The 26,689-nt window shown below is 40.4% G+C and overlaps 1 protein-coding gene across 9 annotated transcripts in view; it reads right to left on the bottom strand.

Annotated features, from left to right (window-relative positions):
* Positions 1 to 16,562: 16,562 nt before the first annotated feature.
* Positions 16,563 to 26,689, bottom strand: part of MEF2A (myocyte enhancer factor 2A) — a 179,955-nt gene continuing 169,828 nt past the window's right edge. For all 9 annotated transcript variants that reach the window (XM_019983504.2, XM_070775017.1, XM_070775019.1 and 6 more), the window contains 3 exons: positions 25,837 to 25,963; positions 21,911 to 22,037; positions 16,563 to 20,666 (listed from right to left, as the gene is read on the bottom strand). In XM_019983504.2, coding sequence (XP_019839063.1) covers positions 20,306 to 20,666; positions 21,911 to 22,037; positions 25,837 to 25,963 — 615 coding nt within the window. In that variant the 3' untranslated portion in view covers positions 16,563 to 20,305. The remainder of the gene's footprint in view (positions 20,667 to 21,910; positions 22,038 to 25,836; positions 25,964 to 26,689) is intronic.

The following is a 26,689-nucleotide window of genomic DNA, read 5'->3' on the forward strand; positions in this document are numbered from 1 at the left end:
TGCCATGATCTTCGTTTTCTGAATGTTGAGCTTTAAGCCAACTTTTTCACTCTCCTCTTTTACTTTTATCAAGAGGATTTTTAGTTCCTCTTCACTTTCTGCCATAAGGGTGGTGTCATCTGCATATCTGAGGTTATTGATATTTCTCCCGGAAATCTTGATTCCAGCTTGTGCTTCTTCCAGCCCAGCGTTTCTCATGATGTACTCTGCATAGAAGTTCAATAAGCAGGGTGACAATATGCAGCCTTGTCGTACTCCTTTTCCTATTTGGAACCAGTCTGTTGTTCCATGTCCAGTTCTAACTGTTGCTTCCTGACCTGCATACAGGTTTCTCAAGAGGCAGGTCAGGTGGTCTGATATTCCCATCTCTTTCAGAATTTTCCACAGTTTATTGTGATCCACACAGTCCAAGGCTTTGGCATAGTCAATAAAGCAGAAATAGATGTTTTTCTGGAACTCTCTTGCTTTTTCCACGATTGATGTGATTGTAAATGGGATTGTTTCCTTAATTTCTCTTTCTGATATTCATTGTTAGTGTATAGAAATGCAACACATTTCTGTATATTAATCTTGCATCTTGCAGCTTTGCCAAATGCATTGATGAGCTCTAGTGTTTCTCTGGTGGCATCTTTAGGATTTTCTATGTAGAATATCATGTTGTTTGCAACTAGTGATGGTTTCACGTCTTCCTTTCCAGTTTGGATTCCTTTTATTTCCTTTTCTTATCTGATGGGTGTGGCTAGACCTTCCAATTCTATTTTGAATAAAAATGGCAAAAATGAGCCTCCTTGGCTTCTGATTTTAGAGGAAATGCTTTCAGCTTTTCACCATTGAGTATGATGTTAGCTGTGGGCTTGGCATATATGTGATCATTTTAAGTTGCTGATCTCTTAATTTAAAGTGCATTTTAACAACCCTGCATTTGTAATCTCCTCACTTCAGTTTACTATGTTTGATATCATGTTTACATCTAATTGTTTTGTGTATCCCTTAACTGATTATCGTGGGTATAGATAATTTTACTACTTTTGCCTTTCATTTCATTCCTCTTATGTGTCTACTTCTAGACTTCCTGGGTTTGAGTGTGGTATCTCACTTGAATCATTGGAAAGGAAGGACAGCCCATGTGCTAGTAGTCCGGGCTATGGCAGTGTTTTCTATATTCCTTTTTGCTGCTTTGAGATAACTGTTCCACCCTGTTCTCTAAATCCTATTGCTCCGTCTAAATATATGTTACCAGTACATGCATTATCTATAGATCTTCAGGTCTATCACTCTCATCCACTGAAGACCTTTAGCACCTGCTCTTATTCTTGGTATCCAAGTAGATCAGTGACTCTCCATCTTTTTCAGGTCATACAACATATAGAAAATATGTACAGAATCTTGAAGGAAACAGGAGTGGATTTGATTTTGTATAAGCTGTAGTGTTACAGATATTCAGAGGAGGTAGGAAGTTAAAGTTTGTTCCTTCTGTCCGATTTTTTACATGGGTGATCAAAAGACATGCTTTTATGCCAGTAGGAAAGATCTAGAAGAGGAGAAATTAATGCTACCAGAGAGGGGATAGTTGCAGGAGTCAAGACCTTAAGAAGCAGAGAGGTGATGAGCTCCAGTATAAATACAACATGGAAAGTTTGACCTAAAATAAGAGCAGAGACCTCTATAGCTCCTGGAGGGAAGACAGAGCCTTCCAGGTGGAGAAAGATGCCTGGATTTTATGGTGGGACTACTAGGTGTATGTCATTTGATTACATCTGTTTTATCAGTGGAAAATATAAGAGAGAATGATCATCTGAGAAGAAGAAGTGGTCTTAGAGGTTGGACAAGAGATGAGAAAGTAAAATAGTGATGACCAAAAGTGAAGACGTCTACATTCTAGAGAACTGTAGTCACATTTCTGGGCAGTGTTAACAGTCTTTTAAAATTTGTGGTCATCAGATCAGATCAGATCAGTCGCTCAGTCGTGTCTGACTCTTTGTGACCCCATGAATCACAGCACGCCAGGTCTCCCTGTCCATCACCAACTCCCGGAGTTCACTCAGACTCACGTCCATCGAGTCAGTGATGCCATCCAGCCATCTCATCCTCTGTCGTCCCCTTCTCCTCCTGCCCCCAATCCCTCCCAGTATCAGAGTCTTTTCCAATGAGTCAACTCTTCACATGAGGTGGCCAAAGTACTGGAGTTTCAGCTTTAGCATCATTCCTTCCAAAGAAATCCCAGGGCTGATCTCCTTTAGAATGGACTGGCTGGATCTCCTTGCAGTCCAAGGGACTCTCAAGAGTCTTCTCCAACACCACAGTTCAAAAGCATCAATTCTTCGGTGCTCAGCCCTCTTCACAGTCCAACTCTCACATCCATACATGACCACTGGAAAAACCATAGCCTTGACTAGACGAAACTTTGTTGGCAAAGTAATGTCTCTGCTTTTGAATATGCTATCTAGCTTAGTCATAACTTTCCTTCCAAGGAGTAAGTGTCTTTTAATTTCATGGCTGCAGTCACCATCTGTAGTGATTTTGGAGCCCAGAAAAATAAAGTCTGACACTGTTTCCCCATCTATTTCCCATGAAGTGGTGGGACTGGATGCCATGATCTTCGTTTTCTGAATGATGAGCTTTAAGCCAACTTTTTCACTCTCCACTTTCACTTTCATCAAGAGGCTTTTGAGTTCCTCTTCACTTTCTGCCATAAGGGTCGTGTCATCTGCATATCTGAGGTTATTGATATTTCTCCCGGACATCTTGATTCCAGCTTGTGCTTCTTCCAGTCCAGCGTTTCTCATGATATACTCTGCATAGAAGTTAAATAAAAAGGTTGACAATATACAGCCTTGACGAACTCCTTTTCCTATTTGGAACCAGTCTTTTCTTCCATGTCCAGTTCTAACTGTTGCTTCCTGACCTGCATGCAAATTTCTCAAGAGGCTGGTCAGGTGGTCTGGTATTCCCATCTCTTTCAGAATTTTCCACAGTTTATTGTGATCCACACAGTTAAAGGCTTTGGCATAGTCAATAAAGCAGAAATAGATGCTTTTCTGGAACTCTCTTGCTTTTTCTATGATCCAGCGGATGTTGGCAATTTGATCTCTGGTTCCTCTGCCTTTTCTAAAACCAGCTTGAACATCTGGAAGTTCACGGTTCACATATTGCTGAAGCCTGGCTTGGAGAATTTTGAGCATTACTTTACTAGTGTGTGAGATGAATGCAATTGTGCGGTAGTTTGAGCATTCTTTGGCATTGCCTTTCTTTGGGATTGGAATGAAAACTGACCTTTTCTAGTCCTGTCGCCACTGCTGAGTTTTCCAAATTTGCTGGCATATTGAGTGCAGTACTTTCACAGCATCATCTTTCAGGATTTGGAATAGCTCAACTGGAATTCCATCACCTCCACTAGCTTTGTTCGTAGTTCTAAGGCCCACTTGACTTCACATTCCAGGATGTCTGGCTCTAGGTGAATGATCACACCACCGTGATTATCGGGGTCATGAAGATCTTTTTTGTACAGTTCTTCTGTGTATTCTTGCCATCTCTTCTTAATATCTTCTGCTTCTGTTAGGTCCATACCATTTCTGTCCTTTATCGAGCCCATCTTTGCATGAAATGTTCCTTTGGTATCTCTGATTTTCTTGAAGCGATCCCTAGTCTTTCCCATTCTGTTGTTTTCCTCTATTTCTTTGCAGTGATCGCCGAAAAAGGCTTTCTTATCTCTTCTTGCTATTCTTTGGAACTCTGCATTCAGATGTTTATATCTTTCCTTTTCTCCTTTGCTTTTTTTTTTTTAAATTTTATTTTATTTTTAAACTTTACATAATTGTATTAGTTTTGCCAAATATCAAAATGAATCCGCCACAGGTATACATGTGTTCCCCATCCTGAACCCTCCTCCCTCCTCCCTCCCCATACCATCCCTCTGGGTCGTCCCAGTGCACCAGCCCCAAGCATCCAGTATCGTGTATCGAACCTGGACTGGCAACTCATTTCTTACATGATATTTTACATGTTTCAATGTCATTCTCTCAAATCTTCCCACCCTCTCCCTCTCCCACAGAGTCCATAAGACTGTTCTATACATCAGTGTCTCTTTTGCTGTCTCGTCACAAAAATAAACTCAAAATGGATTAAAGATCTAAACGTAAGACCAGAAACTATAAAACTCCTAGAGGAGAACATAGGCAAAACACTCTCTGACATACATCACAGCAGGATCCTCTATGACCCACCTCCCAGAATATTGGAAATAAAATCAAAAATAAACAAATGGGACCTAATTAACCTTAAAAGCTTCTGCACATCAAAGGAAACTATTAGCAAGGTGAAAAGACAGCCTTCAGAATGGGAGAAAATAATAGCAAATGAAGCAACGGACAAACAACTAATCTCAAAAATATACAAGCAACTCCTACAGCTCAACTCTAGAAAAATAAACGACCCAATCAAAAAATGGGCCAAAGAACTAAATAGACATTTCTCCAAAGAAGACATACAGATGGCTAACAAACACATGAAAAGATGCTCAACATCACTCATTATCAGAGAAATGCAAATCAAAACCACTATGAGGTACCATTTCACACCAGTCAGAATGGCTGCGATCCAAAAGTCTACAAATAATAAATGCTGGAGAGGGTGTGGAGAAAAGGGAACCCTCTTACACTGTTGGTGGGAATGCAAACTAGTACAGCCACTATGGAGAACAGTGTGGAGATTCCTTAAAAAACTGGAAATAGAACTGCCTTATGATCCAGCAATCCCACTGCTGGGCATACACACTGAGGAAACCAGAAGGGAAAGAGACACGTGTACCCCAATGTTCATCGCAGCACTGTTTATAATAGCCAGGACATGGAAGCAACCTAGATGTCCATCAGCAGATGAATGGATAAGAAAGCCATGGTACATATACACAATGGAGTATTACTCAGCCATTAAAAAGAATACATTTGAATCAGTTCTAATGAGGTGGATGAAACTGGAGCCTATTATACAGAGTGAAGTAAGCCAGAAGGAAAAACATAAATACAGTATACTAACGCATATATATGGAATTTAGAAAGATGGTAACAATAACCTGGTCTCCTTTGCTTTTTGATTCTCTTCTTTTCACAGCTATTTGTAAGGCCTCCCCAAACAGCCATTTTGCTTTTTTGCATTTCTTTCCTATGGGAATGGTCTTGATCCCTGTCTCCTGTACAATGTCACGAACCTCATTCCATAGTTCATCAGGCACTCTATCTATCAGATCTAGGCCCTTAAATCTATTTCTCATTTCCACTGTATAATCATAAGGGATTTGATTTAGGTCATACCTGAATGGTCTAGTGGTTTTCCCTACTGTCTTCAATTTAAGTCTGAATTTGGCAATAAAGAGTTCATGGTCTGAGCCACAGTCAGCTCCTGGTCTTGTTTTTGCTGACTGTATAGAGCTTCTCCATCTTTGGCTGCAAAGAATATAATCAATCTGATTTCGGTGTTGACCATCTGGTGATGTCCATGTATAGTGTTAGTTCTTTAATATATTTTGGTTATTAACCCCTTATTAGATATATGGTTTGCAAATATTTTCTCCTATTCTGTAGGCTGTATTTTCATTTTGTTGATTGCTTCATTTTCTCTGCAGAAACTCTTTAGTTTGATATTGTCCAAATTGTTTAATTTTTATTTTGCTTGTGCTTTTGGTGTCATATCCAAAATATCCTTGCTATGACCAATGTCAAGGAATTTTACCCTGTGTTTTCTTCTAGTTTATGGTTTCTGGTCTTATATTTAAGTCTTTAATCCATTTTGAGTTATATTTTGTGACTGGTGTAAGACAGGGTTCTGCTTTTATTCTTTTACATATCAATATTCAGTTTTTTCAGCACCATTGACTGGAAAGAGACTATAAAATTTTCTCAGCACCATTTAAAGGAAAGAAACTATCACTTCCCTATTGAGCATTCTTCACTCCGTTGTCAATATTTGTTGACTATATATCCAAGGGTTATATTTGGGGTCTTGCTTCTGTTCCATTGACTTGTGTGTCTATTTTATTTTGTCTGCACAGGGTGGGTTGCAGGATCTTAGTTCCATGACCAGGGATTGAACTATTGCCACCACAGTGAAAGTACAAAGCCCTAGCCCTGGACCACCAGGGAATTCCCTGTATGTCTATTTTAATATTAATACAACATTTTGATTACTGTAGCTTTGTAGCATTGTTTGAAATCAGAAAGTATGATACGTCTTTCTTTGTTCTTCTTTCTAATAGTTTTGGCCATTTAGAGTCTTTTATGGCTCCATACATATTTAAGGATTTTTCTTCTATTTTTCTGAAAAATGTCTTTGGAATTTTGATATGGGTTGCAGTGAATCCACAGATGGCTTTGGAGATGATGGACATTTTAACAATATTAATTTTTCCAATCCATGAATACTAGTTATCATTTTGCTTGTGTCATCTTCAGTTTCTTACATCACAGTTGTAGTTTTCAGGTAAAATAAATTTTACCTCTTTAGCTATATGTATCCCTAAGTATTTTATTCTTTTATTTGGTATTATGAATAGGATTGTTTTGTTTCTTTTTCAGATGTTTCATTGTTAGTGTATAGAAACACAACTATTTTCTGTATGTTGATTTTGTGTCCTGCAACTTTACTGAATTTATTAATTAGTTCTAGCAATTTTAGAATTATGTCTTTAGGATTTCATATATAGATATAAGATCATATCATCTGGAAGCAAAGTCAGTCTTACTTCTTACTTTCTTATTTGGAGGTGTCTGTTTTTTTCTTGCCTAATTTCTGTGGCTGATATTTCCAGTATTATGAATTGCAGTGGTGAGTGTGCACCTTTGTCATGCTCCTGGTATAGGGTAGAAGGTTTCAGCCTTTCAGCAGTTGAACATAACATTTGCTATAGAGTTGTCATGTATGACTTATATTGAGGTAATTCCTTCTATACCTCCTTTCTTGAGCATTTTTATCATGAAAGGATATATTCTGTCAAATGCTTTTTCTACATATGTTGAATTGATCATATGATTTTTCTCTTTCATTCTATTAAAGTGGTGTAGCATGTTGACTGATTTGCATAGGTTGAACCACCTTGTGTCCAAGGATAAATCTCTCTTGATCATGGTAAATTATCTTTTCACTCAGCTAAATTTAGTTTGCTAATATGTTTTTGAAACTCTTTGCATCTATCTTCATTAGGGATAATGGCCTGTAGTTCTCTTTTCTTGAAGTATCCTTTTTTGCTTTGGTATCAGGGTAATGGTACCTTGTAAATGAGTTTGGGTATATCCCCTCCTCTTCAACTTTTTTTTGGCAATAGTTTGAGAAGGATTTTCATTAATTCTTCTTTAGATGGTGGAATTCATCAGCAAAACCATATGGGTTTTCTGTGTTGGGAAGTTTTTGATTACTGATTCAATATTCTTACTCAATATTGGCCTGCTTAAATTTTTCTATATCTTCAGTAAGGTAGATTCTGTGTTCCTCAGAATTTTCATTTTTTTCCCTAGGGTATACAGTTTGTTGGCGTGTAGTCATTGCTCATGATCCTTTGTATTTCTATCATTTGTAATATTTTTTAATTTCATTTTCTGATTCAGTCTAGCTGAAGGTTTCTCAATCTTATTTTCTTTTTAAAAAACCCAGTTCTTGGTTTCACTGATTTTTTTCCCTATTATTTTTCTGGTCTCTATTTATTTCTGCTTTGATCTTTTTATTTCCTTCTTTTTACTAAATCTAGGCTTTGTATGTTCTTTTTTCCCTAGTCCCTTGAGTTGCAAAGTGAAGTTGTTTGCTTGAGTTTTTTGTTAAAATAGGCAGACGTTTATCACTACAAACTTCTCTCTTAAGACTGCTTTTGTGGCATCTCATAGGTTATGATATGTTGTTCTTCCATTTTCATTGGGTTTCAAGCTAACTCTTAATTTCCCTATTTCTTTTCTGACCCATTGATTATTCAGGAACATGTTGTCTAGTCTCCATATATTTGGGGTTTTTCCAGCTTTCCTCCTGCTATTGATTTCTGGTTTCATACCACTGTGGTTAGAAAAGATACTTAGTATGAGTTCATTCTTAAATACGCTAAGACTTTTTGTGATCTCACACTTTAGCTTCCTGATCTATAACAGTTTAGTCTGATGGCATATAAAAGTTTTATCCATCTATTCCTCCCCCCCCCCCTTTTAGGTTTTTGATACCATTTACATATTTTATTGTGTGTTCATTAACAAATTGTTGCTACTTAAGCTATGCTTCATACTTTTGCCATTTAGTCTTTATCTAGAATTAACTAGTTTGCACATCACCATATTACTGTATTTGAAATCTTATTATATCCTTTACCAGTGTGTTCTATATTTTCAAATGTTTTCAGTCTGTTAACTAGTGTTTTTTTCTTTTTTTTTTTAAGCTTGAAGAATTCCTCTCAGCATTTCTTATAATATAGGTTCAGTGGTAATGAGTCCCCTCAGATTTTATTAGGGAAAGACTTTATTTCACCTCTATTTCTGAAGGACTTTACTGGGTAAGGTAGTCTTAGATGGCAGTTTCTCTTAGCACTTTAAATATATCATGTCATTTTATCCTTGCCTAGTATCTGGTGAGAAATCTGCTAATAGCTTTATGGAGTCTCCCTTGTATAAGAGAATTTTTTCTCTTGCCATCAATCTTATCATTGTGTTTTGGAAAATAATGTTTTGGATTGGTGACCTGTTAGCTTTATGAACTTGAATGTCCAATTCTCAGGTCGGGAAATTCTGAGCCATTATTTCCTTAAATAAGCTTCTACACCTTTCCCCCTCTCTACTCATTCTGGGACTCCAGTAATATGTACTTTCTTTCTTTTGATTATGTATTAACTCCTGTAGGCTTTCTTTGTCCTTTTCATTATTTTTTCTTCTTGCTTTTTGAACTGTACAATTTTAATCAATGTCTTCTTGCCCACTGATTCTTCCCTCTATTTGTTCAAATATGCTGTTGAAGGTCTTTGTTGAAGACTTCAGTTCAGTCATTGTATTCTTTGGCTTCAAAAAAAATTTTTTTTAATGTTTTCTGTCTTCATCGAGCTTCTCATTTTGTTCTTATATTATTTTCCTTGTAGTATCAAATTGTTTATCTGTGTTCTTTTACTGTCCTGTGAGCCTGTAGAGCAATTATTTTTAATTATTTGTTGGGAAATTCCTGAATCTCCATTTGTTTGGTCTGGATATGAGGCTTACTGTATTCCTTTGGTGGAGACATGCTTTCCTGGCTCTTTGTGATCCCTGTAGACTTCTGTAGGCATCTGAGAATTTGAAGAGGCAGTCACCTCCACCAAATGTTATGGGGACTGATTCTGGTAAAAGAAGCCTGTCACCTGTGGAAAGGGGAACACCAGATTGTGTGGTGACCCCTGGTCTAGTGGCACAGGCTACATGGTAGCACTGGATCCAATGGAGATGTGATGTCTGTCTCAAACCAGTCAGATCTGCAGTACTGACAACTGTATTCCTAGGTGAGCACTCAGGGGTCTGAAATAGCTGCAGGAGATACGGGCCTTCTAAGCTGTGCCTCCTGGATCAAGTAGCTAGGGATTAGGGCAGACAGTAGTGATGGCTGGAGCCAGTGGTGTGTCCATAGTGTGTCCATACTGTGCTGCAGGGGCCATGGCTGGTGCTTATGTAGAGGCAGAGGTTATTTTCAGGCACACTTGAAGTGATGGGGGTCAAGCCTGGCAGTAAGATGTGGGTCAGTGGTATTTGTGAAGGACCTGGGTGTCCTGTGGCTTCACACTCTCCCCCCAGGTATGCATTCTGCAGTGGAGGATAGTGACGGGGTTATGCCCGGGGGCATGCAGATCCTCAGCTGGAGGAACTAGCTACACAGGAGCCTGGTGGTGCTGGCCAGCAACAGAAGACACGGTCTCATCTGGACTCAGAAACAGCTGCTGGGGGCCCTGGACACTGGTGCCCTCTCCTATATGTTTTCTCTCCCCCTGGCTAGGCACACTGCAGTGAAGACCAGGGGTGGGGCTCAGGCTGGAGACATGTAGGGGCACTGTCGGAGGGGCTAGTTACAGGTAGGTGTGGTGGTACTGGCCAGGGACAGAAGGCAGGGTCTGATCCAGGCCTGCAAGCAGCTGCAGGTGCCCTGGATGTCCATGTGCTACACTCTCCCTGGGGCGTGTGTGCACTATAGTGAGGGCTGGTGATGGGAGTTGAGCTGTTGGCATGCTGGGGCAAAGCTGGAAGGGGATCTTGATAGGTAGGCATCTTGTTGCTGCCAGTAAGGGAAGGCAGGGCCTGATCCTTGCCCAAAAGTAGCCTCTGGGGATTTTGGCTGTCAGGATGTCTATCTGTGGCTGTACCCCCTCATCTCTCTGTTTATGTGCTACAGTGGAGGCCAGTGACCAGCGTTAGGCTTGTGGCCAGTGTCAGGCTTGTATATACATGTGGGCATTTGGAGGGTCTAGTCCCTCGCACAGGGCCAGTGGTGAGGGTCAGGTGAGGGCACAGAGGCTTGTGTCTTACATTCATGGAGCTCCTGAAGCCAGAGTTTGCTCCAGGTGTAGTTCCCAGGTTCTGGTGGAGGTGAGGAGGGACTCAGGTGTCTGACCCCTTTGTGCAGCCACGGGGACCTTGGTGCACTACCAGATGCAGGTCCAGGCTCTGACGGAAGGCAGGAGAGGGAGGGGAGGGTGGGGAAGCAGGGACTGTAGCAAAGTGCAGCTGGCTGGTGTTCAGAATGTAAATGGTGTGGCTAGCAAATAGAGCAGCTGGCTGGTGACTTCAGTGGTAGAAGCTGCTGAGTTTTCCTGTAGGGCAAGTCTCCCACTCAGGGGACTCTTCATAGCTAGGAAGTGCCTTCTTGCCGCTGAATATTGTCTTGGATGATGGGATAATGCAGAGGCAAAATGTAGTATTTGTCTTCTCTTCTTGTTCAGTCATTCTCAGTGTTTCATTTTTTGTTCCATGGTGTTGCTAAAATTTCGAGAGATCTGGAGTGGTTTTTGTCAATAGCTGCCTAATCATTGATCTTTGTTTGGGGTCCGGGAAGCTGGTATGTCCTACATAGCCATTTTCCCCCCAGAATCTATTTTATTATCTTGCCCAACTGCTCTGGCTAGGACTGCAAGTACGTTGACCAAGAGTGGAGAGTGGGTGTCCTTGTCTTGTTCCTGATCTTGAAAAGCTTTCAACCTTTCACTGTTGCATGACTATGGGTTGGATGGTTGTGGGTTTGTCATGTTGAGGTTTGCCCTTTCTATACTCACTTCATTGAGCATTTTTATCATGAAAGGATGTTTTGTCAAACCCTTTTTCTGCATCTATTGAAATGATCATATGATTTTCATCTTTTATTTATTAATGTGATTTATCACATGGTTTTATTTGTATATGTTGAGCCACCCTTATATCCTAGGGATAAACCTCACTTGATCATAGTATCTTATCCTTTTAATGTGTTTTGCTAATATTTTGCTGAGAATTTTTGCATTTCTGTTCAGGGATACTGGCTTGTAATTTTCCTTACATTGTCCTTATTTGGCTTTGGTATCAGTAAGTCCTGGCCTCATTAAATGAGTTTGGCAGTGTTCCCTCCCATTCAATTTTTTGGGAATAGTTTGAGGACTGGCAATTCTTTAACCAGTAGGATTCACCAGCAAAACAACTGACCCTGGGCTTTTTTTGTGTTGGGAGGTTTTTGATTACTGATTTAATCTGTTATTGGTTTAGTCCGATTTTCTGTTTCTTCCAGATTCAGTCCTGGTAGGTTGTACGTTTCTAGGAATTTATCCATTTCTTCTATGTTGTTCAATTTGCTGGTATGTTAAGTGTTCACAGAAACTCTTATGATCCTATATATTTCTGTATTATCAGTTGTAATATCACCTTTTTCATTTCTCATTGCATTCTCTTCTATTCTTAATTAATCCAGCTAAAAGTTTGCCAATTTTTTAATCAGCTCTTTGTTTTGAATCTTTTACATTTTTTTCTATGATCTTTTTTTTTAATGATCTCTATTTCATTTCCCCTCTGATCTGTTGTTTCCTTCTCTCTGCTTACCTTGGCTTAGTTAGTTCTTTTCTAAGTTCCTTGAGATGTAGTTAGGTTTTTTATCTGGGATCTTTCTTTTTTGTTTATATATGCATTTCTGGGCTTCCCTCATAGCTTAGTTGGTAAAGAATCCACTACAATGCAGGAGACCTGAGTTCGATCCCTAGGTTGGGAAGATCCCCTGGAGAAGGGAATAGCTATCCACTCTAGTATTCTGGCCTGGAGAATTCCATGGACTATATAGTCCATGGGGTCACAAAGAGTCAGACATGACTGAGCGACTTTCACTTCACTTTATATATGCATTTATCACTATAAATTTCTCTTTATGAATCACTTTTGTGGCATCCCATTAGTTTTGGTATGTTTTGTCTCCATCTGCATGTTTCAAGATATTTCTTGATTTCTCTTTTTTGACCCATTAGTTGTTCAGGAGTGTGTAGTTTATATTCTGTTTATACCAGATACACTGGAAAGATTAAACCAGAAGCTAGAGATTAGTTATCAGTAGAGGGCTGGCAGGAGAATTCAGGGAAGGGGTGGGGTAGCAGGGGTGAGAAAAGAGTGACAATACTCGAGTATCTTTTGATAGTTCTGATTCTTACAACATATTGAAGGCAATGGGAACCTATTCCAATACTCTTGCCTGGAAAATCCCATGGATGGAGGAGCCTGGTAGGCTGCAGTCCATGGGGTCGCTAAGAGTCAGACACAACTGAGCGACTTCACTTTCACTTTTCATTTTCATGCACTGGAGAAGGAAATGGCAACCCACTCCAGTACTCTTGCCTGGAGAATCCCAGGGACGGATGAGCCTGGTAGGCTGCTGTCTATGGGGTTGCACAGAGCCGGACACGACTGAAGTGACTTAGCTGCAGCAATGCTTCAGATACCATTCATTCATCTCCCCTCCAATAAAAAACAACCAGCATGAGACAGAGTGCATGTATGCTCAGTTGTCTAACTCTGCAAACCCATGCAAAACCTGCCAGACTCTTCTTTCCACGGGATTATCCTGGCAAGAATACTGGAATGGGTTGCCATTCCCTCCTCCAGGGGATGTACCTGAACCAGGGATTGAACCTGCATCTCCAGCATTGGCAAGTGGATTCTTTACCACTGAGCTAGCCACCTGGGAAGCCCATGAGGGGAGGGTACCTGAAGTAAAAACATCAACAGATGGTCCTAACTATATATTGAATAACAACATGGAAGGTGGTTGGGAACTAAAACTACGGAAAACACTGCCCTCAACGGATAAATGTAAGGCCAGATGGAAAAGGAACTATACAAACGCTCTAATCTGGTCAATAAATGTTTCTCACTTAGGTGTGGACTGGCAATTTTTTTTGGCTTCGAGTCATGCAGGATCTTAGTTCCTAGATCAGGGATCAAACCTGTGCTCCCTGCAGTGGAAACACAGAGTCCTAACACTGGACCAACTAAGTCCCTGGACTGGCAGTTCTAAAACTAATGTGTACACTAAAATTGACGAAGTAAGTAAAAAAGATTGCAGATAGTAAAGTCAGGTTCTTACCTGAGGAGAAAGAATTTACAAATAAGGAAAAGAGAGGCTAAAAGGAATCCTGTGAAGTTGAACTGAAATCTAAAAGTATTACTATAAAACTCATGTTTTTCCACATACATGTTTAGATAACTAGCTGCAAAATATGGATTTGTCTGTTTTCAAGAGCATACATGAGTGCTCAGTCGTGTCCACCTCTGTGCAACCCCATGGACTGTAGCCTGCGAGGCTCCTCTGTCCATGGGATTATCCTGGCAAGAATACTGGACTGGGTTGCCATTTCCTCTTCCAGGGGATCTTCCCCACCCAGGGATGGAACCCACAACTCCTGCATTCACAGGCAGATTCTTTACCACTGAGCCACCTGGGAAGCCAGTGAGTGAACATACCTACATTTATTTCCTAGCTTTGGCTGCAGAGAGGGCCAAAGAGCAGTGATACTCTAGTATCAATGAGCAAATAAAGTGTACTTACCTTGCTTTCTATATGGCATTCTCCAATACATGGATCTAGGAATCTTAGAGAGGTGGTTGTTCCAGTACCTGGAATGAGTATCAGTGTTGAACATCTTGCCAGAAAGTAAAGAAATGCTTAAAAAGTGGGAAGGAGCTTTTCCAAGAAACATCGGCATCTACCTGAAAGAGCTCTTAATGACCAAAGCTGGAATAACTTCAGAAACAGGATAGTACTAGATTATAACCCAAAGGGGAAAAAAAAAATCATGAATCCATTATAATAAAATAAATTAGTGGGGAGAGGGACAGCTCTTCCTTACAGAAGTCCAATTAATAAATGTAGAAGAAATCAGGCAAATACTTCAGAAATAATTATTGTAACCAAACAGCTAAAATTATTAGGTATGTTTGAGAAATCTATATAGTTTCAAAGTATCTCCCCAAGATACTTATCAACAAGGAAAAGATAGTAACTCTACAGTGGAGAAACCCAAAAGAAACCACTTAACCAAGTGGTCATGGTCAACATCACCTGTGCAAACATACAACATCATGAAATGCATGATGCATTACGGACACACCTCTGTGGTATTCCTGCCAAAATGCATGCTCATTATAATCATAAGAAAACATCAGACAAATCCACATCAAGGGAATACTATTCAGGATAATTGATCAGTATTCTTCAAAAGCACCTTGTCTTTTTAAAGACAAGAAAAGATTGGGGAACTATTACAGAGACATAACAACTAAATACAATGTGGGATCCTGGGTTGGATCCTAGATTAGAAATAGTGGATAAAGTGGTGAAATTCAAATAAGGTGTTCAGTTACTAGTGTTATATCGGTGTTAAGTTCTTGCTTCTGATAATGGTACTGTGCTGTGCTTAGTCGCTCAGTGGTGTCCGACTCTTCGAGACAGTGGTACTGCTGCTGCTGCTGCTAAGTTGCTTCAGTCGTGTCCAACTCTGTGCAGCCCACCAGGCTCCCCCGTCCCTGGGATTCTCCAGGCAAGAACACTGGAGTGGGTTGCCATTTCCTTCTCCAATGCATGAAAGTGAAAAGTGAAAGTGAAGTCGCTCAGTCGTGTCCGACTCTTCGAAACCCCAGGGACTGCAGCCTACCAGGCTCCTCCATCCATGGGATTTTCTAGGCAAGAGTACTGGAGTGGGGTGCCATTGCCTTCTCCGAGTGGTACTACGGTTATGTAAATATTAACATTAGGGAAAGCTGAGAAAGGGACATATGAACCTACTATTTTTTCAACTTTTCTGTAAGTTAAAAATTAGTTCAAAACTAAAGTCTAAGAAGAAAGGTAGGAGAGGATAATATGATGAAACCAGTTAGTGTAACTGACTTTTTTCTTTCCCTAGCTACGTTTGGACACTTTGGTGTTCACAGAGCAGCCTGCCTGTGGAGTCTAGGACACGTTCTCGAAGCTGGGTCCTCTGGAAGCAGACACTGAAGTGGAGGTGGGAATTCACCCTAGCAATGTGCAGTCCTGGGCTGGGACCCAGCTCTCACACTGTCTGGGGGCACATGTCCACTCAGCCCCTGCCAGCCCCTCCCTGGAGTGCTTCAGGTACCCGTTTGGAACCTTCCAACCCTTGTGTCAGCTGGCAGGAATACAGCTGTCTCCTCATTTCTACAACCAAGTGGTACTTTGACTCCTTGTGAGAGACTGGACAGGCAGATGGGAGGTGGCAGGAGCCATCCTGCTGGCAGAAGGCCATCACTGTAAAACCATTTTCTTGGCTGGTACCAGTCAGACACAGAATCAACTTAAAAACAAGACAGAGCCTAGAGGAAGACAGGATGCATGGGAGCTAACTAGGAAGTCACAGTGAATTGATTTCAAGTAGCTGCAGCTGTGATTATTTTTAGCCACAGGCTTCAACCAGCTTTCAAAACCGGCTAATCAGAGTTTCACAGTAGCTAGCAAGTAAAGCCAGCACAAAAATTTAGCTTTTAATTTAATTGACAGCAAGAATCTGCTTAGCTGGGAGATGGCTCGGAAGGCAAATCAGAGGAAAAAAACTTTTTACCGCAAGTTTAAGATAATTTTTCACATCTGCCACTTTTGAAAATAAAGACTTATTTAGTAAATCTGTTTCTGCCACCCCAGCTCAGTATTATGTATGCATTTTGGGTAAAACAAATCATTTCGCCACCTAAACTTGAAAGAAAAATAAACTGATGACAGTTAAGTTCTAACAGATGCCCCACATCCACCCCTGCACTCTAGTAGCGTATCCTGCAGGAAGCTGTTATCACAGCCTGAATGGGTTTAATGTATCCACACCAACAGGCACAGAACAGCCAGGCTGGCCGATGCTGGGACCAGATTGCTGGCTGCTTCCTGAAGGGTCCAGGGCCGCCCACGAGGAGAGGCCTCAGGAGCCAATACAGGGGGGTGGGTGGGGCGCTGTAACAATTTCCTCGACCACATCTCAAAGGAAGTAAAAGGGACCTGCAGGCGGAAGAGGTTTGGGAAAGGGAAGGGAAGGGAAGGGAAAAGAGGGCGACTGGTGGCAAACATGACAGAGTCTGGAGTACACAGGAAAAGCCAGTCCGTCTTTACTGTAGTGAGTGCAGGATACAAATAGTTTACAACAACCTCTAACATTTTCTTAACCATTTGATAAAAAGTTCACTATAATATTTATTGTATAATGAAGGAAAAAAACAACACATTCAGGGAAAAATTGAGATTAACTTATTTTTTCTTAAAAGGTTCATCTCAAGGATGGCAACAAAGTCCAGCTTGTGCCGCCAAACGGTTTTACATGTTCAAACCGTGTACAGCTTCTTGTGTGAACTGTTGACTACAAACATTTACCAAATACATAAATCTCTTTTAAAAAAGCCATTTTAAATATAGCAAAGCAGTGTCTTCTTGCACAGCAAAGTGAAGAAAGTTTCTACAGAGAAATAAAAGTTTTACATTTGTAAAATCTTTTTCACATTCTAATCATCTAGCTTCTTATGATCCGATGCCAGGAGTTTTCTGGTTCCTTATTTACTATGTATTTCTTGTGCGCATGATGGTTAATACAGAAAATATGTTAATGCTTTATTAGCTGTCCTTACAGTAAAAGGAAATGGTAAAACATATATTGTTCTTTTAGAACAAACCCCTGATTTAGTCTCTTAACACAATGGACATAATTAGGGCTCAAAAGATGGAGTTTTGATTGGGACCATCTGTAGACATACAATGGTGACTTTCCCTTTCAATGTAGTACCAGGTAGACTGCTGAAGGAAGTACAGCTGCTGGAAACCGTACTTGAACCAGTGCAATTTACTCTAGCTTTTTTTGTTTTTGTCTTTTAGTAATAAAATACTTCATCTGCAGGGATAAAATTTCTTGCGATGGTGTCATACAAAACACAGGAGTCCAAAAAGGGTAAGAAAAGTAGGTTCTAAAGTAACGTGGTTCGTGTCTTCCCCACTCTGAGCTGGTTCCCACCAGGAGATGCGTGTGTGTAATGTGTTCGTACATGGGGCGAGAGTGCCTCTGTCAAGTCCATATGCTCTAAGTCACACTGGGCATATGAGAAAAGGGTTAACAGTCAAATACTCAGTTCCTGAAAATGGAATACATTGTTACTTGGTCAGTGTAATTGAAATACAAACTCCGAGCCTTGGTAATATTATTTTAGAAAACAGTAGTTGTACTGATTATAAACCTGCATAGAAAGAAAGACTATTGAGATACAGTCAGAAAAGCCATCTCGTAAGGCACACAAGAAAATAGACAGTAAATGTGAATGTGTTAACTCCTATCCCATGTACAGCAGAAGTTCATGAACATGCATAAATAACAACCAAAGAAGCACTGAACACTTCAAAGCTATAAATGGTTTACAAAGTGGTAAGGATTATCTTGGAAATTCAGTGTTGGGAAACTGCGTTGTTTCAATTAGGTGTGATCTCATGAAGAAATGTGCCTGTAAGTTGTTCAGTAAAATAAGTATATTTAAAACAAAACAAAACAAATCCATTCTGAATAAAAACCAAATGTCTAAACCGATGAGAGGGGAGAGTGTATCACCCTCCCTTTTTTGGCCTCTATCAAAATTTACTACCCAAAATGTCATTAAAAACAGAATTCCACTTTGCAGCTGTGAATGCCACAAGTTTATCCTGTACCTAACTACCTATGTGTCAGCCAGGAAATCTGGCTGATGATTTGTCACAAACAGCATATGAGGAAAATGTCACAAGGAACGCAATTTAGGGGGAAAAAGCAAAAACGTAAGTAAAAATTGTAGGTAGCTGCTTAATATTAAGTTTAAAATATAAAATAGCAGTAATTTTCAACCCTTATTTTGAGTTTCTCAAGAAAACGAGTATTTAAAAATCGACGATGAAAGATATACAGGACTTTGAATTTTGTCATGGCACAAGCCCAGGGAACTGCCGAACTTGCTGTCACCACTTAGCTGTCTTCCTGAGAGAGTAAGGCCTTGGTCAGCATCTCAGTTGAGGGCATCAGGATGGCAAGAGTCATGCCAAGGATCTGCACCATGAGAGGACTTCTCCCCACACTGAAGTGTCATTCAATGCACAGAGTGTCCAGAATGATAGTTATCTTGTAACCAGCTGCATCAATCTATTTTAGAAGGTCAAGAAACAAAGATCCCTTCCCCCACAAATATTCTTCCCTAATCATTTACCACTTATAAAACCTTTGTGCTCATCTACTATTTTGCCATTTTCTCTAATATTAATTAAATTAGGTCAGTTTTTCTACTATATTTTTTTTCCTCACAAAAGGCAAGTTTTAAATAATGCCTTATAAAATCTGTTACAACACATTTTTACATTTATGCAGGATGAACTTAACATCAATTTTTTTTGCCACTTTGCTATTTATATACACATATAAAATATATAATAATGCTTAACCCATACGGCACAAAGATTACAATGTAACATCACACATTCACCACCAGTGAGGGGAGAAACCCCTTTATACAATCCTCTGAAAAGACTGGGCCAATAATTAAAATCCAAAGTACAGTATATTTAACAAAATAGTAAATATTAAACAGTGAATACTCTACTTAATAAGGATCTCGCCTTTTCCCCCTAAATTGGCGGCAATCCACAAAAATATACTTTTTAATCTGGTGACCATACAATACATAGGTACTTACATCAAAGGTGATAATATATTTAAGATGCTATATACACAAAGAGTTTGGCTCAACTTTTAATTTACATATAGAATAATAAGTGTTCATGGCTTTTTTTTTCCAAGGTTCTGCTTGCAAGATATTTTTGTTTGTTTTTTTCCCCCTCTCAAAATAAAAACTAAAAAGTTAAAACAAGATAAAGCTATTCTCTAAAAAAAAAAAAAAAAAAGTTACAACATACAGCTTTGGCTTATATAAATAATTCATAGCAGAATGTGTTCAAAAGTAGTGAATATAATTTTATATATAGTCATCAATTTATAAGGGTGTTTTCTTTTATATAAAATATACATGAGCTAAAATCAGTTTCTTTAATTTTATGATATGAATGTAAAAAGAAACTTCTGACATATTCCAATTATAACTTAATATATTAATTTACTGTTAATGCTCTATATCTCTAGGCTAATATTTTCTGAATATCTCATGCGTGTTTTCTATTCTCTCTCTTTTTTATTAGCTAAAGATCACTTCTTTGACCCAATACATTTTTGCACGTGCAAAACAGTTATGTGTGGGGCTTTTTTGTTATGTTTTTTAATATCAACAGCCCTTTCCCATGCACCTCTTTGCAACAGAGACCCATGCCAGGTTGGGTAATTAATATAAATGACATTTTATGTACAGTATTGCTTTCTTGGTTCCTGCTTTTCTACTGCTCTGTTCTACAAAGCATTTTTCTTAAGTAACTACAGTCACCGCACAGTTAAATAAAACAAGTAGGGGCCCTCTAGGTTTCTGCAAGCTAGTGTGGGAGAATTATATATAGGGTACATGTTTCTCTGCAAAAACTGGTTATCTTATGAAACAAGTAGTCCAAGGAAGTGCCAGACTAGACTCTGCCTACAGGGTGCTGTTTGCCGTGGTACGCACACCTGCAGATCTACAAGAGTTAGCAGGTAAGTGCCTGATTCTGTGTACGCAACACACACCCACACATACACACACTCACACCCACATACATATATATGTAAAGGGATATATATGTATGTATGTACATATAAATATATTTAACTCATGTCCTTATTTACCAGTTTAGATATGTAGAGCAGTTCACTGCAGTAACACAAAGTACAAACACCTGCCTGGAAGCCTTAGGTCACCCACGCATCCATCCGCATCCGCTTTACGGAAGGGCTTTCTCTGTCCTCAGAGTTTGGGGGCCGGCCGAGCACAACGGGAGAGTGGAAGTCGCCCCGCGGATCCTCCCGGTCACTGCCGTCGTAGGAGCTGCTGGAGCTGCTCAGACTGTCCACAGGGGAGCGGCCCACTTCCTGCCGGGGCTGCGGCTGTGGGGCCTGTGGCGGCGGTGGTGGCGGCTGTGGCTGCTGCTGCTGCTGGAAGCCTGATGGGGTCATTCGATCCCGGGGAGGTGAAATTGGTTCTGACTTAATGTTGATGTTTTGGTTGGTATTAATGGATAAATTTGAACCCTGAGATAACTGCCCTCCAGCACTGAAGGAAAAAAACAAAGATCTGTTAGACAGCTGGTCTGTGACTGCATCTGCAAGAATGGGATACTACAGATACCACCTGACTGACAGAGAGCCCAGGGTCTGAAACACTGCCATAACTCCCCAAGACTAGTTTTGGTGTTTCCTGCAGTGCTTCACACAGAAAAAATAACATATCCCTGGTAAAAACAGAAATGAGTAGTCAAGATTTCTAGTGGCTGGTTCTGTTACCTTAATCTTGGTACTTCTGTGGCTGAAGTTTCCAAAACAGTGTCAGTGACTGACGCGCGGGGACCAAAGTGGCAGAGGGACAGCGGCACCCTGACCCCAACTCCCCCTCCGCTCTGCTCTGCCTCTGTGATGGCACCCGCCACCTACGCTCACAGCAGCTCTCAGAAGGCAGCCACGTCACCCCACTCTCCAGACGAGTCTCAGAAAGGCTAAGAGAGTGGCTCAGAGGAGGACACAGTAAAGTGTGCACACGCCTCTTCCTCAGCCTGAGCACCAAGCCTTTTCTGCCTGCCTTTGCATGGCTATTTTTAGTATGCTCATTTAGGATGCTCTGCACACGCCCGAGGGCCAACCACCTGTGTAAGCAAAGAGATTTCCCTCAGATACCCTGGCCATTTCTCCATGACATAGTTCCCGAGTTGATGACCAACGACAGTGTGTACTGTGGAGCTACCAGGATGCAGGGAGCCTCTCTGGGGACTTTTAGGCCAAGAGGCTGGGAGGCCGGGTGTCCCTCGTGTCCTGAGCAGGAGCGACACAGCTAACCTGTTACGCTGTCCCCTCTTCTGGACCGTTCTCCTCCAGCTTCTCCTTGGGCTGACTATTCTAGTTTTACCAAAACACCATTCCTTCTCTTCCTGCTAGTGATGCCTGTCCTTCCTGAGCACCACTGTAATCCCTTTTCACGCAGTCTGTAAGGAACATTCTCTTGCGAACCCTTCCTGGAGAGGTACAATGTGTGCAGTGGACTGGGGTCAACCACATGAATCCCCCGTAGCCTGACGCATACATAAGAAACCCAGCCCCTACCACCCTTCCCTACGATCCAGGGATAAAGCAACGGGCACAGCTCATTTTCTTATTCTGTCTGTTGATGTTAACCAAAGCAAGGAAAGAGAAGGGTGGCAGGTAGGCCTGAATACCTTCAGGTTACCTTTCTTCTAACAGTGGAATGAGACACAGGTTGGGAAGTGTAGGTAGAGGTTTGGTGAAAACATCTAGTCAGTTACTCACACGAGAGAGTTGAGGGCTGCTTGTCCTAAATGGTGCTGCTGCCAGGCAGACACCTGTCCCAGAGACAGCATTCCTGGCGAGTTGAAGCCCTGCAGTGCTGACAGGTCTGCACTAGTCAGCGAGTAGTCTAAAAAAGAAGGAAATGTTGCTTGTGTGTGTAATAAAAGGACCATACAACACCTGCTTTTCAAATAGTTGTGCCCATAATTTTCTTAGTCTGAAAGAAGCCAGGTACTTCATAGCATCAAAAAACTCCCTTTGTGCTTAGTCGCTCAGTCGTGTCCAACGAGCCCCCGAGGCTCCTCTGTCCATGGGGACTCTCCAGCAAGAATACTGGAGTGGGTTGCAATGTCCTCCCCTCCAGGGGATCTTCCCAACCCAGGAATAGAACCCAGGTCTCCTACATTGCAGGCGGATTCTCTACTGACTGAGCCACCAGGGAAGCCAAAAACAAGCTTATGGTCTACAACTGACAAAAAATTTTCTTTCAGGAGGTTTCTAGGACCTAGCTATATTCAGTTGTCTGGGATTATTTCAGTAAAAAAGGTTTCAATTTTATACTAAACATTTATAGCTTAATTTTTCACAAAAAGTTGAGATACTTATTCCAGGATTGTAAACAGAAATAATAAAAATGCTGTCACTAAAAGATGTTCCTATACAATTGCTATTTAAAATATATATGCCCACCACTACCCTCATGAACAAAAGAGAAAACACTCCAGTTCATCCTGACTACAACGAGTTCAGCATGTCTCATATTTTTGAAGTACAGGGGAAACAGAAAAGATTCAGGACCCCTTTTCATGGGCTGTCAAGCTTAGTGACATAGACAGTATATTCACTATCATACAATTAATTGCATTTTTTCGAAGTACAGGAACTGTCAAAGATCCCTGATTGCATGCAAAATGAAAGTTCATGAAAAACTTTGTGTTATAAGACATAAATGCTTCAGTCATAATCATTTTGGCCAAGACATAGCATGTTCGTTATCACTCACATATAGAGTTATTTCAGTTCAACATTAACATTTGTTTTTTTCCATTTAGTTCTAAAGAGAGGTGGCAAAAGCTCTTCTACTTTTAACTTCTTTTTCATGTCTTGAGAGAAGTATTTAAAGAAATTAGTCTCCCTAGTGAATTAGCATTTTAAAAAAGAACCTGAGTTTAAACAGCATAGCTGTGCTTGGGATCTTTTTTCAGTCACTGCTCTCTAACATTGCCTTGCCCCTCCCCACAGAAGCTGGGTCGGGGGGGTCCATCACACTGCGCCTTCCACAGTGCCTCCAAGTCCTTCCAACTACCCACTTGACATGTCTACTTGTCATGATGTTTCTCCAGACACATCAAGTCTGACATGATCCCACTGGACTCATCATTTCCTCCAAACCTGCCTCTCTCTAGTAAATGGCACCAACTCTCCTATAACTGTTCATGCCAAATCTGTGGGTGTTACCCTTGATACTTACTTCCACCACCAACAATCAAGTCTAGTCAATTCTAGCTACTGTCTCTCAAGCCTGCCCACATCTCACCGTCTCTATTGCCACCAGCCTAGTTCACACCTTTAGCACTCATTAGTTGGACTATCATAGTAGCCTCTTGTGTGGTCGCGCCATGAGTGCTGTAGTTAAGTGATCATACAAAACAAATATAGTCATGATACCGCTCTGCTTAAAACCTTTTTATGGCTTCCCAATGTCTCAAGATCATGTCCAAAAGTCCTCAGCAAGGCGTATGCATCCCAACCTCCCTCTGTGGTTTCAACTCTACAGCCATCTGGCCACGTCAGCCATGCTCCTGCTGCCTCTGCACACAGTGCTCCCCGTTCCTGGGGCACTCTCCCTACTCTGCCTGGCTGAGGCAGGTTGAAGCCTCTTCAGGTCAAAGCTTCAGTATGGCCCTTAACAGGATGGTGATAAATTACTCCTAGAGCTATTTGTCTTGTGTCTTTCTCCTCTGATAGACCCTACGTTCCATTGTTAACTGTGTGCTCCTGTATATTGCCAGTGCCTGGCACAGTGCTTGTCACACAGAACACACTCAATCAATCTGTGCTGAATGGATCCATGAATAAGGTAAGAAGCTGGCAGTGATCTTACAGATGGGCATGAGGAAGTGTCTATATGATTCCTCCACACAGAACTACTGTACTTTTTGAAATGTTGCTCATTTATTTATCCCTGTACTGACTGACTGGCACGTGTTTGATTCTTAACTATGTACAGAAAGGTAGTTGATATACTAATGAAAGACAAAATATAGATGCATGTTTTAAAAAGATAAATACATTAAAGATAATGTGGTAACATTAAACAGAACAGGTGCTCTGAGAGAGAAGTAAGTAGTTACAGGAGTGAGACTGATAAGGGATGGTTTCAAGAGAATGTGACTCCATTTTTGTGTTTTGGTAATTCCTTCTGGACTTTGGAAAAAATATTCTTTAAAGCCAATGGCATTTCTAAAAACAAATATAGTGGGGTATCTAAGTTTTCTATTGGAAAAACCTGTCATGAAATGCTCAGTAAACTGTAATGTAATGGTGACACCCAGCTCAAGAACCATCTCCTCGGCCAACGCTCCTCTGAACATTCTAGCTCACAAATTTTCTACTTTCCTCACCTTTTCAAGATCAGAGTATAAACTGGTAACCTCAACAACTCAGGACTTCCCCTCCATAGGTTACCAACTTGGGTATGTCTCCTTTTCCAGAATAAACCTGGGAGAAAATGTATGTCCCTAGACTAGTGTTGCTCATATAGCTGGTGACCAGGACAATGAAACAGAATTTCTATGAACGTATAATCCCTGGCTTTACTCTAGATTTAGTTGATGGATTTGGACATTTTTTTTTTTATATTGATTGTTGGAAAAGGTAGTAGACATTTCCTAAGAAGCTTTCTTTTCAACAAAACCATTTAAAGTCATTTTTGTTTTAAAAGAACTACTTGGAATTAAAGCAGCAATCAAATATATTAATGGCTCTGCACCCCTCAGGGAGCTCCACAGAGCAGGGTGAAAGACTGTGCTACAGCATTTACCCTGAAGTGTGAAATTAGATGATCTTTATTAATCTATCAGAATCACAAAAATGCCCTGCCCTGTGGTCTCTGAAAAACTGGCAAGGTATTTTTAACTCTTTCTCTCGCTCCTCCTCCTTTTGAAGCATCAGGTGTTTGGCTCTGCTAGTGAGAAAGGGAAGCTCCCCCATGTGTCCTCTGCCAATCCCTAAATGGCACATCTAGAGAAACCTTCATACATCGGGCTCTCCACACAGCACTCCTCCAATCACTGCAGTATTTTTAAACTTATCTAATATACTCCCTAAATAGGGTATTTGTGGATGAAAAGTCTAAATACCATGAATGAGTGAAAAGCTCACCTCAGAGGTGAGGAGTGACTGGTTTTGAAGAGAAATAAGAAAGCTCCTGGTCTTGCTCCCGAGGCACAAACAGTAGAAACCAAACGGGCTATCACAGGGAAGAAAATGTGACCTGCTGACACAGCCACCTAGATCCACCTCCCTGAGTTCCGAGGTCCCAAGGGATGCTGTCTTTCCCAAGGTAGGTTGACACAGCATACAGAAAAACATCTTATTTTAAAAGCTTGGAAGAGTGAGATGCTATGTAACAAGAACTACATAGAAAACACCAAGTGTTTTGCTCCGTTTGCTATGCGTCATAATTTGATAAGAGCTAGTTGTTTCTCAGGGGTAAGCAGAAGTTCATGCTGGGGAATCTTTCTATAATCAATGTGTATTGTGTAATTTTTTCAAGACTAGCATGTGTTTCATTAACATATCCAACTGTGAATCTAAGAAACTTGAAATAATTTCAATAAATATATTTTTTAAAAAATCACAAAAGTACACACTGAAACAAAACAAATAAAAAAACCCCACAAAAGGCAACAGGGCAGGCTCACCTGTGTTGTAGGCGGTCGGCATTGCTGAGTACACCAGGCCCTGCGGAGGCAGGCTTGGAGTTGTCACAGACACCACTGGGGTAGCTAGGGGTTGAGTGGCTTGAGAACTGCTTATCCTTTGGGTATTCTGTGAGAGAGTAGAAAAAAGTGTTATTCTATGAGTATTTATATTTAAGCTTAATTTTTAAAATAGAACATTCAATTTAAAAGTGACATTTTTCACAGTTTTATGATGTGAACATCATTCCCTGAAGCAAGTGATTATGTGAAAACTTTAAAAATACTAATGAGAATAACTATTTAATTTTAAGGGATGTATTTTACATTAATCATTCATTTTCTCCTAGTGCCTTTTTCAGAGAGTTTATTGATGTCAGAGATACATCCTTAAAATAGAAAACTTGTATTAGGGCTGATAACACTTATATGTTAACATAAATGAGGATTTGATGCCCCTTATAAAGACTGCCAGGCTACCCTACCTAAGTAAGATATGTGTAGATTTTAAATACCTGAGGATAGCAAGGTTATCTGTGTATATATAGATTATAAGTCCATGAGAGTCCAAAAGAGTTCAAAACTACTTCTATTTGCTGGATTTACAAATTAACAGGGTTTTAAGTCATAGCTTACTAAACTGCAGCTTGTATTCATATTTCCTTCCCTGAGATCCTGCAGTTAACACACACACAAATATGTATATGTGTATGTATTTAGATATAAATTTTTATTAAGATTTTTCTAAAGAGCAGTTTTAGGTTCACAGAAAAATTGATGAAAAGGTACAGAGATTTACCATATACTCCCTGACACTATACATGCAGAGCCTCTCCCATCATCCAACATTGACCTG

Source organism: Bos indicus, chromosome 21 (genome assembly GCF_029378745.1).
Source record: "Bos indicus isolate NIAB-ARS_2022 breed Sahiwal x Tharparkar chromosome 21, NIAB-ARS_B.indTharparkar_mat_pri_1.0, whole genome shotgun sequence".
NCBI classification, from domain to species: domain Eukaryota; kingdom Metazoa; phylum Chordata; class Mammalia; order Artiodactyla; family Bovidae; genus Bos; species Bos indicus.